A 14,039-nucleotide genomic window follows, 5' to 3' on the forward strand; every position below is an offset into this window, starting at 1 on the left:
TTGTGTTTGTATTTGAATTATCTTGAATATTTGTTATTTTAGTGACATCTTTAATATCAATAGTATTTGAATTTGACTCAATTATTAACTTTTCTTTTAATTCATTTCTTCCTTTTAACGTAACTGAATTAGTTGTTGATGGAATATTATAAACACAATTAGTATTACTATTGCCGTTACCAAGTGAACATGGACATTCTACAGCAGTGAATTGTTCATCAAATGAATTACTTTCTTTTTTATCAATTGAACATACAATTGTAGTATTCATTTCTCCTGATTTCATCACTCTAACAACTTGTCCTTTATCAGTAGAAATTACTGATTTAGTAAGTGAAGTAGTTTGTTCACTAATCGTAATTGAGTTAAGAGAATCACTTGCAATGAAATCACAATAATTTAGTTCTGTATTATCACAACTTCCAGTAATACTCTGAACATTGATTTTGCTATTTTTTAATATAATATAACGAGAAGATGAAACTGAAACTGAAGGAAATGAAACAGTAGAAGAAGTTGCAGTAAACACTTTTTTATTATCAGAAGATGTTTTGAGATTATTGCTGATAAGAGATGAAGCTAATTTCAGTGCATTTTTATCTTCTTCATAAGTAACTGTACCTGTTACTGTCAGTTTCATATTAGTTGGATTTAAATCTCCTATTTTCATTGTTTGTAATGTTAATTCAGGACTTTCTTTTGTTTGACCCATTATTTCAATATTATTACAAGAATCTGTTAATGACTTAAATGACAGAGATTCCTCAAGGGTATATTTTTGTCCTGTTGTTAAAGTTAGTGTATATTCTTTGAGGTCATCAAATTCTTGACAATCAAGTTCATTAAAATTTGACTTTGTTATTGGTTTTGTATTATCTTTTAATGAACAAGCACACGTGTTCACACTTCCAATACGATAGTATGTACCACATTTATATGATGATACTCCATCAATCTTGACATTTTCATCTGATTGTGTTGTATAAACACATGCTGAATTAGAATTACATTTACCAGAAACTTGAGTGACTTTAATAAATGAAACAGTAACAGAATTATCCATCTCTACTGACACACTTTGTTGTTTTGAATCATCTCCTTGTCCACTAGCCTTAATAACATCTTTTTCTTGTTTTGTATCATCTTCTTTAACAGTTACACTAACATCTTTTTGTTGTTTTAATTTTAGTGAATTGATACTTTTTGATAAAGTTATTGTACACTCTTTTGTTGGTTGAACAGAGTTCCAATTCTTATCGATGGTAAGTTTAGAACCAGAAGAACAGTCATCAACAAGACTCATTTTCGAATAATCAGTAATAGAGTCACAATCAATTTCTGAGTACTTACTGTTTGTTCTTGTACAAATACATTTGTCAGATTCTGACTGATCAGTTGTTTTATACACTCTATAATGGTCACATTGTTTCTTGAAGAGGTCTGAAGGAATACTACTTTCATATTTAGCATAATAAAGAACTTTTGTCCCCATATCTTCTGGCACTTCAACTTTTTCAACTTTTAATTCATTTTCAATAAATAATGGACAGTTTTTTGATAATTTAAGAGTCTTAATTGTTCTTGTTCCAGTTAATGTAAGTTTTGTACATGACCCAATAGTAAAACTATCAATATCAGTACTTGTGGTCCCAAGGTTAACACTGAGTGTAACTTCACTAGTTATTTTATTATTATCAAATGAAACTGAAGTACACTCTTCTTTAACTTCATAATTATTAGAATCTATTGAGCACTCTTCAGAGAGGCAAAAATAGATAAAAAGAAAGAGTAGATTAATAATAATCATATGAATAAAAATATCTAAGATTGTTTCTTAGTTCTCAGTAAGATGTTTAAGAATAAACTCATCACAAACCTACTTAAAATATCAAAGTTTCATTATCGGCTTTTATCACTTTTCCTATTTTCATCAATTATTTCCTTTGAGTGTTTGAAAACTAATTCCAATAACCTTTTTGGTCGTTTCATTATTCGTTTCAAAAATCTATTTTTATCCTTTTTATTAAAATCTACATTTAGTGTATCCAATAACTCTTTTCAACTCCCTTTTTTATAAACTCTTCCACTATCCCCTTCTTGTAGAAAATTCTATAAAAATAAAATATCATTAAATGATATAAAAAATTTTGATTAATTCTTCCATCTTTATTTTCCTCCATGAATTCTAATGATCTTACCAAAGGCTATAGTTTTACCAGCATCTCTTAAAGTGAATCTTCCTAATTGTGGGAATAATTCATATGGTTCAATACAAATTGGTTTAGCAGTCTTAATGACAACATTTCCAACACTTCCACTCCTAAGGAATGGAGGATTTTTCTTTGCTAGTTTTCCTGATCGATCTAATTGATCTGTAATTTTAGTTATAACAACTTCTTCTTGAGAAGTATGAATATGGATAACAGCTTCATATCCTGGAGTAAGTAATGGTCGAGGTAACTCTAAAACAACCAATTGGGCTTGGAATAAATTAGTAAAATGACAAACATCTGATGGTGAACATAAGACAAATCCTGTTTGAATTGAATCAGCTTGGTCACCTTTCATTTGAATTCTTACATTATCTCCTGGTCTAGCTCTTGAAGCAAGAACTGAGTTTTCATCATATGTAATTCCAGTAACTTCTAAATCAACTTTATTTGGCATGACAACACATTTTGATCCTTTGTAAATTGTTCCACTTTCTACTTTACCCATAATAACTGAATTACCTTTACCATCTTTAAACTTATCAATAATTGGCATTCTAATAGGACCATTAGGATTACCCATAACTAATTTAATAGAATCAAGAAGTTCAACTAAACATGGTCCATCATACCAACCACAAACTCCTTTTTCTAATCTTTTGGTTAAGTTTAATCCAGAAAATCCAGAAATTGGAATTGAATAAATATCAGAAAATCCACATTGTCTTAAAAATGGTTTAACTTTATTGACAATTTCATCATATCTACTTTGTTCCCAGTTAACAGTTTTTTCATCCATTTTATTAACTGCTATAATAACTGTTTTAACTCCAGCTGTTCTACATAATTGAGAATGTTCTCTTGTTTGACCTCCTTTATCAAATCCAGTTTCAAATTCTCCTTTTCTTGCTGAAACAATTAACACAGCAATATCAGCTTGTGCTGCTGCAGAAATCATATTTGGAACAAATGATCTATGGCCTGGAGCATCTAAGATAGTGTATCTTCTTTTCTCAGTTTCAAACAAAGCACGTCCTACATCAATAGTAATACCTTTAGATTTTTCTTCTTCAATTTGGTCCATAATATAAGCCAACCACCATGATTCTCTTTGATTTTCTTTGGCTTCTTTTTCAAATTTATCAATAATTCGTTGTTCAATATTTCCTGATTGGAACAAAATATTACCAGATGTTGTTGATTTACCAGCATCTACATGTCCAATAAAAATAATATTTGCACTTTCCTTTACTACTTCGTTTTCTTCTGTTTCAATTTTTGCAATTTCTTGTTTAACTTCGTCTTCAGAAATAACTGGTCCATTAGGGGTTGCTGTTTGAGCAGCTGCATTTTGTTGTTCTACTTTTTTCTTTCGTGGAACAAATTTCTTTGCTGAAAGGTTGAGATTGATTCCAGACATGACTGATTTTTAGGGTTCTTTTAAGTTCTAGTTTTTATTTTTTTATCAGTTAAACAAATAATTTATTATTTTTTTATTATTCCTTTTGAGTCATATTGTCATTGACTATGATTTCATTTTTTAAATGATAAAAATGAACAAATATTTTAGAGAAATGAAGTTCAGAGAAGAAAATTATTCTACTCAAGTCTCTTCTCAAAACTTAAACTAAAAGTTATATAAAATTTGTTATAGTTAAAGTGTATCATTAAAAGAATTGTTTGTAGGATAAGAGTATCCATCTCCTTTTGTAGTCCAAACTGGTAAAAAATAGTACAGCCATGAATCACCGAATACTTCTTTAAGATTTTCTTTAAATCCCACATTAAATCTATTGACTTGTTTATTTTTTCTAAATGAAGTCCAACTACTATTATTTTGTTTCAATTCAATACCTGTTTCATTTTGAACAATGTGATATAATTGTTGACATAACATAAGAAAGGTAACAAACATGAAATAAATTGATAAGAACATTTGAATAGCATGAAATGGTAAAAATATCTCTTCAAATTTAAATGATTCTTTTGAAATTATTTTTGCTATAATTGTACAAAGAATAAGGATTGTTAGAACAAAAAGAAATGTACAAAGTATAAATGTATAAAAGAGTGTCAGAAAGAAATATTTATGATTTGCATAACCAATACAACTGCCAACAAATGGACAGTGGTGATCCATTTTTAGAACACATCGACCACATTTTGAACAATGATGACTTCTCTCTGGTTTTGTACAATGACAAATTGTACATTCATTTTCTCCTTCAATGTAATGATTTAGAGGGACATAAAGTTTTTCTTTTACTTGAACACAACGATTATAAGAAATAGTAGCTAATATATATAAAGGAATAAATAAGATTAAAATTAACAAAGAAACATACCAAACATAAAAACCAAGTTCAATGATCTGGAAGATGAATATTATTTCAGAAAGAATCAAAGTAAAATTAATTCCTATATGAGAAATATGATTTTGACATTTAATTCGTTGTGGGTCATAACTGTGTTCTCGTCTATTGTTTTTATGAAAAAAGTTATGTTTTTTTACAATAACTTCTTCAGAAAAACCTTTAGGTTGAATTTGTTCATAAGTTACATTATGTTGATTATCTTCCATTACAACAAATAGAGTTTTAGATTTTACTTTATAAGAAATTGATAAAAGAAAAAAAGAATAAAAAAAAAAAACAAAAATTGAATAAAAATTATTCAAGACTTGAAGAAATGATATGTTTTATAATTCTTTCATTTGACTTAACTGAGTTATTGACAAAAATACCACAATTCATTGCTGTTCTCTCAGCATTTAACAATTTCCTAGTTAAAAATTGTTTAAAATGAATGTCATGATGAAATACTGAATTTTCTAGAAATGGGGGGAATGGAAGAATTTCACTTTTACAAACAACATTGACATGATATATTTCATTAGTTTCATCATTCTTTTCAGGAGTGACAACAATGAAAATATGATTGAAATGTGAAGTGATACAGCGTGGATCAAAAGTATCAGTTGAATCAGCCATTTCTTTAAAAACAATAACAACAATATCATTTCCTATATGTCTTTTTCTTTCTAACTTTTGATTACCTTCATTATCTGGAAGTAATGGAGCAACATGAAAAACAATTTCGTATGAAAATTTTTCATAAAAACTGAAATAAAAATATTCACCTGTTCTACTATTCTTTGAATCTAAACCACCTATAAATCTATTCCAATTTAATTGTTCTTTCTTTGAAGCAATTAAATCCATGAACTTCCAAAATGCTGAAGAACATTCTGTATTGCTATATATTTCATCTTCTGTTTTTTGATTAGGTTTTGCATATAATACTCCAAATTTATAATTTTTGACTATAAGTTGGGCTTCTAATTTCATAAGTTGATCTTGAAGCTTTGTATTATTCTTAGATTTAATTGGTTTTTCATCTGTGTTTAATGTTTTTATCCACCACTTAGAACAATCTTCATTTATTGGTAAGATGAATCTTCTTAATCCACTTGGTCTAAAGGCCATAACAAATTGAATTTTTTGTGTTTTTTGATAACACAAAATAGTGGCACTTTCAGGAAATATATAGAATATTGTTTTAGCTATAAAAATATGAATGACATATTGTTTATTATAAACAAGACAATTAAATTAACAAACGTTGAAGATAAAGGAATTGTTTGAAAAATGTAAAGTCATCATCAATATTAATTATCTCATAAGAAAATAGATCAAAGTTTCTAGAAGTTGACTCAATATCAGTTTCTATTGCAAATTCTTTTTCATTAGCACAATCTAGTAAAACATTGAAACAAGTATATTTACCGGTCCATACTTCAATTGGTAATTGTAAACTTGACCAGCAGTCATATATTTTATTTTGACTATCTCCTAACGAGTCCATAATTACATAATATACTGACTCTTTTGTAATATATTTTTTATTTGGTCTTAACACATTTGGAACTAATGTATTAATAACAGCATCACTTGGATTAGCAAACATTTCTTTAAGTTGTTCCATTGCTGAACGTGTTCTTTCTATGTCAGTTGTTCCAATACCTATTATATCTTTAAGAGCATTAAGCATTGTAAAATCAACAGAATTTGTGGTACTTTTATGTTTAGGTGTGTCTTCAAATACAGCAAATGAACGTCTAGACGATTTAGCAAGAGACGACTTGGGGGTTTTAGGAGTTGTAAGAGTAAGGTGTGTAGGTGAATCATTAGAAATTGTGTTTTCATCATTTATAGAAAAATTTAATGACATTACCATAGCGTGTTTATCTTCAGTCTTTTTTCTAAACAAGCCAAACCTTTTCTTTTGTTGAGAGGCCATTTACTAATAATAAAGATTTCAAAATACTCTTACTCTTCTTTTCTTAAAAAAAACAATATTTTATGAGTTATTACTTTCTGTTATTCTTTATTGTTTTCTTTCAGTTAAAAACAATAAAAACAAATAAATGAATTTATGGTTTTATAAAAAGTGAGTTACTTGAAACAAAAACTTTTTTCCTTCATTAAATAAAATTATTGATTTTTAAAAATTAAAAAGAAAAAGTAATATTTAAGTTATATAAAACAATAATAAATAATCACCCAAAAATGTCAATTAATTTACTTCTTAATTCTGAATTTGCATTGTTGAGTAAGCTTTAATTTTCCACCAGTTGGTTGTCCGAGTGGTTGTCCACATTTTTGACAAAGAATTTGTCTATGGGCATGAGAGAAAGTGGTAGTAGTAGCTCCACATTTTGGGCATTTAATTTCAAGGAAATAACTGTTTGGAGTTGGAACTAATCTCTTCATCTTGTGGGCTTTAGCTTCAGAAGCAGCAGTTGGGTTCAAAAGATCAACTTCGATTAATGGCTAAAATAATAAGTCATGATAAGAATATTTAAAAAGAACAACGTTGTGAACAAACCATCTTTGGAAGCTGTGGGTAATCTAGAACTTAATTTTTCTGAGAGGGTTTACCTAATCCTTTCAGTAAACTATATTTAATCTATTAATATATTATTATCTTTTTTACTTAAGAAAAACTCCTAAAATCTATTAAATTTATGTAAAATGAAATTACTAAAAAAAGGTTAAAAATAAGGACTGAAAATATTAGAATGAAAAAATTAGTAAATGAAAGTATTATTGTTTGTACAAAAGACATAGATACAAATAAGATTACCTTTCCAAAAGAAGGGACATATCTGGTGGGAATGTATTTACTTTCTACTGAATCTTTTTGTTTAACTTTTTATTGGAATGGTTCTAGAAATGAACTAGACTTTATTGAATTTCCTTATTATTCTTTTGGTATAAATATAAATAAAAAGTTGACTTGTTCTTTATATGAATTAGAAACACTACCAACACCCATTACAGAACTAACATTATCTTGTTTATCTGATGACCAATTTGAACGGGTTGTTTGTTTTCCAGGGAAATTCTTTAAGTTTTGTTAATGACTTATTCCAGTAGAAACAATTAACAAATAAATTAAGAAAAGACCTTTTAAGTTGTCCATGTCTATTTCACCAAAACGATATTGTATCAATTTGTGGGGAGTCTTTCCATGTTGATTCAATTGATAATAACCAAATTAATAATTTTGATATATTTTATATTTGTGATAGTCGTACTACATTATCAATTCTGTTTCAACATGAGTTTGAACTTCAAGTAATGATTGATTCTTCTTTAAATAAGAGTGTTGGACTAAGCTCATTATTTTATAAAAATTCAAAGTATGTGCAGTTATGTACAAAACAACCATCAGTTTTTGAAATTGAGCCACTAAATATATCCTCTTCTGTTATTCTCATTTCCCCCTTAACAGCGTCATATTTTAAATTAGCACATCTCTCAAAAGTGTTTATATTATTTCTCAATGTTCCTAATACTGTTTTACCTTGGGTGTATATTTCTTCACAAATATGTGTTGGATCATTTTTTCGCCACCCTGTACCAATTTTTAATTCACTACCCATTTATATTAATTCTATTCCAGTTGTGTTAACATCTTCACAACCTGGTTTTATTTCAAAAACAACTCGTTTTATAACAGGTAATAGTTATTCTTTTAAGTCAACTTTCTCTAGTCTAAGACCATTATTCCCTTCATTAATTAAATTAAATGACTCTATTCAACTTATTTCAAAAAATAGTCTTCAACTATTTAATTATTCTATTGACCATCATTTACCATTATCTCTTTCATTCTCTGGAACTGTTACTTTTTATCTTGACATCTTTTCGATTCTTCTCAGACTATCAATCTTTCCGTTTCATTTTAACTTTTACAATTATTGTGTCATATCATTAGAATCAATAACATCATCATCACTTACTAAACAATTTATTGAAATAAAAAAAGAACCTACTATTGTCATGTTTATTAGAACTAATAAGGCAACAGATTCTGCCCTTAGTACAACTCGAAGATTTACTGAAGACTGTGAAAGGTTTCATCTTCCAATTATATCGTTATTCTATCCTTCTGTAGAATTTGTAGTTAATACTATCAGAGTCAAAGAAAACAAACAAAGTGATACTACTTTTCAACAAAAGAAAATTTTTGGATACATCGAACAACGAAAGAAAATAGAAGAGTTAATTCTTAGTATGAGCCATCCAATTCAACCATTCAAACCATCTGGAATTTTATTATATGGGCCAAGTGGGTGTGGAAAAACAACATTGGTTGAAGATTTTTGTTGTCACCACTCGTGGTTGAACATCAAAATTATTCGTGGATCAGAATTGCTTAGTAAATATGTTGGAGAGTCCGAAAGAAACATTAGGGAGTTGTTTGATGAAACAGTAGATCTTATTATTTTCGATGATTTTGATTCTTTAGGGCATCGAAGAGATGGAGAGAAGACGGACTCTGTTGTAAATACATTGTTAACAATGTTAGATGGAATTGCTGAAAGAAAGATTGCTGTCATTGCTCTTTCTAATCGTCCAGATTTAATAGACCCAGCACTATTGAGAGGAGGAAGGTTAGGTGATTGGATCTATTTAGGATTACCTTCTGATGGTGATAAAGAAGATGTTTTGTCTACTGTATGTTCAATGACATGGAGGGAGTTTTCGTTAAAAACCAAGGATTGGACAATGGGTGATATTGTTTCTTGTTTACAAAAAGTTTCAGAAATTATTTTACAAACTCAAGACACAGAAAAAAAAGTTAGTATTCTCAAAACGGCTGTTGAAACATTTAAAGCCTCTGGGCCGATGATGGATTTTTCTCCATTTAAACAATTTTTAATTAGCACTTCTTCTGTAGGGAGAGATATGGTCTTAATTTAATTATTTATAACAAAAAATTATGAAAAAATACTCAAGATTCTTTTATTGAAAAATCAAGAAAAAAAGTTAAACTAAAAAATTTGAGATGATAATTTTTGTTTTGATAATCCTCTTTTATGTTCCTTTGGGGCAAGGTATTGAGTGTGACAAAGAACTTTCATTCAAGGACAATGAAGAAATTATTTTTATTAACGGTAAAGAAGGATGTCTTATTCAATTTGCATCATGTCCTAATATACAAATACAAGGCACTGTTATGATTAAAAGTTGTATTGATTCAAGGATTCTTGTAAATAGAGGGGTAATACGATTATTTGGAAGTAGTAATTCTTCATTTAATTTAGATTCATCAACGCTTATATTTGAACCGACTGAAAGAAGTGATATTGAATTAACACAACTATCAATGAGAAAAAGTAATTGGAAAGTTGAAGAATCGTTTTTATCAAGGACTATAACAATTAGAACACTAATTGATTATGATAGTGGAGTAACACGTCTAATGAGTGATTATACAATATTTAATATTAACTTCATTTGTCCTCAAGCAATTGGAGAATACACATACCGAACACCATCACTTAATGTCAATGAAAATATAAAAGTATGTCCAGGGTATTATTATAAGATTAAATACAATACAATATATATATCAGATCAACAAAACGATGTAAAAAATTATAACCCAACAATAGAGTGTATTACATATGGAAATTCTTCTAATTGGTGGTTTGGATCAAATAATTCAAAATCATTTACTTTATGTCCATGTCCAATTGATAGTAAATGTATTGTTCGATTAAAGGTACCAAGAGTATATAATATAAATGATCTTAATACATTTAAAACCAAATATTCATTACATCTTGATGGTGTACAAATGGAAAAAATATCAAATATAAAAAAAATAGAAACATTAATTATCGATTCAAATAGTATTTTATTTGGATTATATGATGTTCAATTAGATAAATTAGAAATTAATAATGGATACATTAATGGTGAAATTCTTTTTCTTCGTACTTCAAAAATAGATTCATATGGAGGATATTTTACTCAATCTATTAGTAATAGTCAATTAGGAAATGTTTATATGACATATACTGGTATAATGGGAAATATGAATTTTATTAACGCTACTTCTTTTGTATTAACTCACCAAATTTCAGTATTAACTAATTTTACTAATTTTAATGTTAAAAATGAATTTAAAATAATTTCTCCTCTCTTTGTTAATCAAAAAAAAGCTTTCAATACTATTGATAATATTACTTGTTTAGATTTTAAATTCGATTCAGTTCTTGTACAATCAAATATCAATAGAATTAGTTGTAGTAAATTTTCTATTACTTCCAGTTCTGTGTGGGGTATTAGCAATATAATAACAAATTCTTTTGAATTTAGTAAAAGTAAATTTTTTATTGTAAAGTCAGTAACATCTGAATTATTGAAATTTAATAATTTAGAAAGACTTACAGGATATAGAAATAATTATCTTCAAGATTCTCAAATTAATACTATATCCATTGTTAATTCTACTATTTGGTTTATCTCCTCTGTAAATACAATACAATTTAATGCATTAGATTTACAAATAAGAGAATTTTATATGTTTTATTCTAATAAAGCATATATGAAGAATATTTATTATGAAACTGATTCTATTGGTGTATTCTGGGATTGTTCTATTAACCAATTCATTTTAGAGTCTACGTCTAAATTATTCTTAGGATGGTTTAATTCTAACGAATTAAAATTTGATGGTACAATAGAGGTAGATGTTCCTGATTCAGTTTCTATTAATAAAATAATCTCATTTTCAGAGTTATCAATTATAAATAAAATGGCTATTCCTTATATTATTTCATCTGGACACGTCACCTTTTCTAGAGGTTATAGTGGATATTTAGAAGCAGAACGGGTTGACCTTATTGATGGATTATATAATATTACACTAGCTAAACAAATGAGTTTCACTATTCATGAATTTACAGTTTCTGCATTAATGAATACAATAGATTCACCATTACTTATATTTAATGAGTTGCAATGCAATTCATCTATTCATATAAATCCTTTGGATTTTAGGGCACCACATATTCAAATAAATTCAGCACAAAATTGTAACAATCAATTGTATATAGATTTTTCTGTTCCAACATTATCTTCATTTATTGTATTACCAAGTGAATTAAAATTGACATGTAACTTAATGGGAATATCATCCCAATCATTTGTTGAATATTGGCAAGAAAAAGGTGAAGAAATTGATTTTCAAGAATGGAGTATTAATAATATAAATAGTTGTTTAGTTGATCGTTGTTTAATTTCAGAAAAAAAAGATGATGGATATTATTGTTCAAATAGAAAAAGTAAATGTTATAAGAATTGTAGAGGAATTATTGATGATACTATTTTTATTAGTTCTGTGTCATTAAAAGAATTATGGGTATCAAGTAAAGTAGAAAAGATATTATTAAATGGTAATGACAATAATTTTGGTTTAATATTACTTGGTAATGGAAGTAATGTAATGATTTTTAATAATAAAATGTATAGTAAAAATATTATTGGAAAACAAGCTTCAATCAGAGTGAGTATTAATGGTATTATTGAAAGTGATTTAATTGATGTTAAGTCTATAGAAATGAATACATTTAGTAGTATTAATGGTGATAAAATCAATTGTGAATCAATAAAAATTACAATAGATTGTAGAATTGAAGTACAAGAAATTAAAGTTAAAAGTATTACTTTTGACAATCAATGTGATATAAGTCCAAATGAAGTTATAATTAAGACTAAAAGAATAAACCCATTAAATTCAAATAAGGAGATTTTTATTAGTAATAGTATTTGTCAATCAACAGTAAATACCATTGATTTAATTTTTGTTAAAAATGGATTTGGTAATAATAATATTGTTGGAAATATTTTATTTAGTTGTAATAATCATTTAATTGTATCAAATGGAAATAATGGAGATTCTGAAGTAAAATGTGGGGAATATGGAGTAAGTGATTACTGTTATGTTATTTCAAAAGATATTACTAATCCAAAATCATTTGACTTATCCAAAAGTACAACAACATTTTGTCCTTGTAAAAGTACAGATAAAATGGGATGTTCTTATATTATTGGTACAAATCAAGTTAACGGTAAAATTGATGCTTACGAAGTGATTGTTGAGAAAGAGAGTGTTATCAAGAGTGATAATATGAATATTTCTATTGAACTTAAAATAAAAGCTAATAGTCAAATTTATACTTCTTCTAGTATTATAGAGAGTATTTATATTGAACCATCAACTATATTACAACTTGATGGATTAGTAAATAGTAATTTAATTAATGGATTTGGCGTATTACGTCAAAGAGAAGGTACGTTATATGTTAATGATTTATTTAATGTTCGTTGTGATGTCAAATATATATCGATAGGTAAAACTTTTAATCCAACAGAGTTAATGTTAAATAACTCTTTGATTAATTTAAATAAAAGAGGATTATTTTATATGAATATGACTACTATAAAATATATTAATCAACAAACTATACCAATTATTTTAGATAATCCATCTATAATCAATCTTTATAATTCTGTTATTTCTTCATTTCCATTATATCGATGTTTTGAATTAATTCAAATAATTAAGGAGCCAGTTCTCTATTTTAACAATCAACCCACATCAGCAGAAGCAATTTTTGATTATGAACTAACTTGTTCTAAAAAGATAATTCTTTTATGTAACAGTCCATCAGAACTATATCAATGTCCAACTCAAACATGTATTTATGATATCAATGAATCACCAATAAACTCTTCTAGTGGATATACTCAACCTAATTGTCCATGTGGTTTCTCAGATAATGCATTGAAATATAGTGATAATGGATGTATTATAGATGCAAAAAATCTAAGTAATATAACAACCATATATGGTACTTTCCATAATATTAAAACAGATAATAACGCTATTATTTCTGTTCAATTATTAACTATTATTAATGCATTTGAACCTCAAAATTTTATTAGATTTACTGGAAATGGATTTATAGAACTCTCAGTGTCACCATTAACAAATAAATCATATACAATACAGACTGATGTAAAAATGAATTTAAAACAAATTTATTCTAAATGTAGTATTAGTAGTACTTCAGATCTTATTATTGGAAAACAAGGAATTGGACAATTAAATATTAATGGAAATAAAAATTCGATAACACTATCTCAGAACCAATACAATAATATCAATATTAATATTTCAATGTCTCATATTTACTTACCAGATGGAATAAATGGAAAAACATTTATTTTAGAAACTCATGGATTTAATAATCCATTAATGATTATGACAGATGGAAAAGTGTTTTCTGTAGAAAGTTTTGAATATAAAGGAAATGATAATGGAATATTACTTGAAACTATTCAAAATGGAATTGATATAAAATTATTAAAAAGAGGATATATCGATGAAGATAAAGCAATATTAGCCACTCAAGAAGTAAAAAGAAAACAAATTTATTGTAAATATAATAATAATAAATGGAATAGT

At 27.1% G+C, this 14,039-nt stretch overlaps 6 protein-coding genes across 6 annotated transcripts in view, besides 10 other annotated features; 2 read left to right on the forward strand and 4 right to left on the reverse strand.

Moving 5' to 3' along the window:
- Positions 1-1,807, reverse strand: part of EDI_339820 (uncharacterized protein) — a gene marked incomplete at both ends in the record, with an annotated part of 2,996 nt that extends 1,189 nt beyond the window's left edge. The window contains one exon of the mRNA XM_001733479.1: positions 1-1,807. This exon is cut by the window's left edge and continues 1,189 nt beyond it. Coding sequence (XP_001733531.1) covers positions 1-1,807 — 1,807 coding nt within the window.
- A 303-nt stretch (positions 1,808-2,110) lies between these two features.
- Positions 2,111-2,157: a sequence feature (AT_rich).
- Positions 2,158-2,166: 9 nt separating this feature from the next.
- EDI_339930 (eukaryotic peptide chain release factor GTP-binding subunit, putative) lies at positions 2,167-3,630 on the reverse strand (the record flags this gene model as incomplete). The annotated part of the gene is made up of 1 exon (XM_001740854.1): positions 2,167-3,630. The coding sequence occupies one exon, from the start codon at positions 3,628-3,630 to the stop codon at positions 2,167-2,169; it is 1,464 nt and encodes a 487-aa protein (XP_001740906.1).
- Positions 3,631-3,661: 31 nt separating this feature from the next.
- Positions 3,662-3,711: a sequence feature (AT_rich).
- Positions 3,712-3,864: 153 nt separating this feature from the next.
- EDI_339940 (rap GTPase-activating protein, putative) lies at positions 3,865-6,509 on the reverse strand (the record flags this gene model as incomplete). Its single annotated transcript, XM_001740855.1, has 3 exons — positions 3,865-4,817; positions 4,891-5,772; positions 5,831-6,509. The coding sequence occupies 3 exons, from the start codon at positions 6,507-6,509 to the stop codon at positions 3,865-3,867; spliced, it is 2,514 nt and encodes an 837-aa protein (XP_001740907.1).
- Positions 4,835-4,868: a microsatellite.
- A 133-nt stretch (positions 6,510-6,642) lies between the features above and the next one.
- On the reverse strand, positions 6,643-7,100 carry EDI_339950 (40S ribosomal protein S27, putative; the record flags this gene model as incomplete). The annotated part of the gene is made up of 3 exons (XM_001740856.1): positions 6,643-6,688; positions 6,795-7,042; positions 7,098-7,100. 3 exons carry the CDS (start codon positions 7,098-7,100, stop codon positions 6,643-6,645), a joined length of 297 nt encoding a protein of 98 aa, XP_001740908.1.
- Positions 6,693-6,769: a sequence feature (AT_rich).
- A 68-nt stretch (positions 7,101-7,168) lies between the features above and the next one.
- Positions 7,169-7,204: a sequence feature (AT_rich).
- Positions 7,205-7,766: 562 nt separating this feature from the next.
- Positions 7,767-7,796: a sequence feature (AT_rich).
- Positions 7,797-8,557: 761 nt separating this feature from the next.
- EDI_339960 (proteasome-activating nucleotidase, putative) lies at positions 8,558-9,481 on the forward strand (the record flags this gene model as incomplete). Its single annotated transcript, XM_001740857.1, has 1 exon — positions 8,558-9,481. One exon carries the CDS (start codon positions 8,558-8,560, stop codon positions 9,479-9,481), a length of 924 nt encoding a protein of 307 aa, XP_001740909.1.
- Positions 9,473-9,511: a sequence feature (AT_rich).
- Positions 9,512-9,566: 55 nt separating this feature from the next.
- EDI_339970 (uncharacterized protein) overlaps positions 9,567-14,039 on the forward strand; it is a gene marked incomplete at both ends in the record, with an annotated part of 5,296 nt that continues 823 nt past the window's right edge. The window contains 2 exons of the mRNA XM_001733480.1: positions 9,567-14,010; position 14,039. The exon at position 14,039 is cut by the window's right edge and continues 823 nt beyond it. Of these exons, the coding sequence (XP_001733532.1) occupies positions 9,567-14,010; position 14,039 (4,445 nt within the window). The remainder of the gene's footprint in view (positions 14,011-14,038) is intronic.
- Positions 10,658-10,701: a sequence feature (AT_rich).
- Positions 12,018-12,053: a sequence feature (AT_rich).
- Positions 14,002-14,031: a sequence feature (AT_rich).

This window comes from Entamoeba dispar, genomic scaffold (genome assembly GCF_000209125.1).
Source record: "Entamoeba dispar SAW760 scf_1105229463267 genomic scaffold, whole genome shotgun sequence".
NCBI classification, from domain to species: domain Eukaryota; phylum Evosea; order Mastigamoebida; family Endamoebidae; genus Entamoeba; species Entamoeba dispar.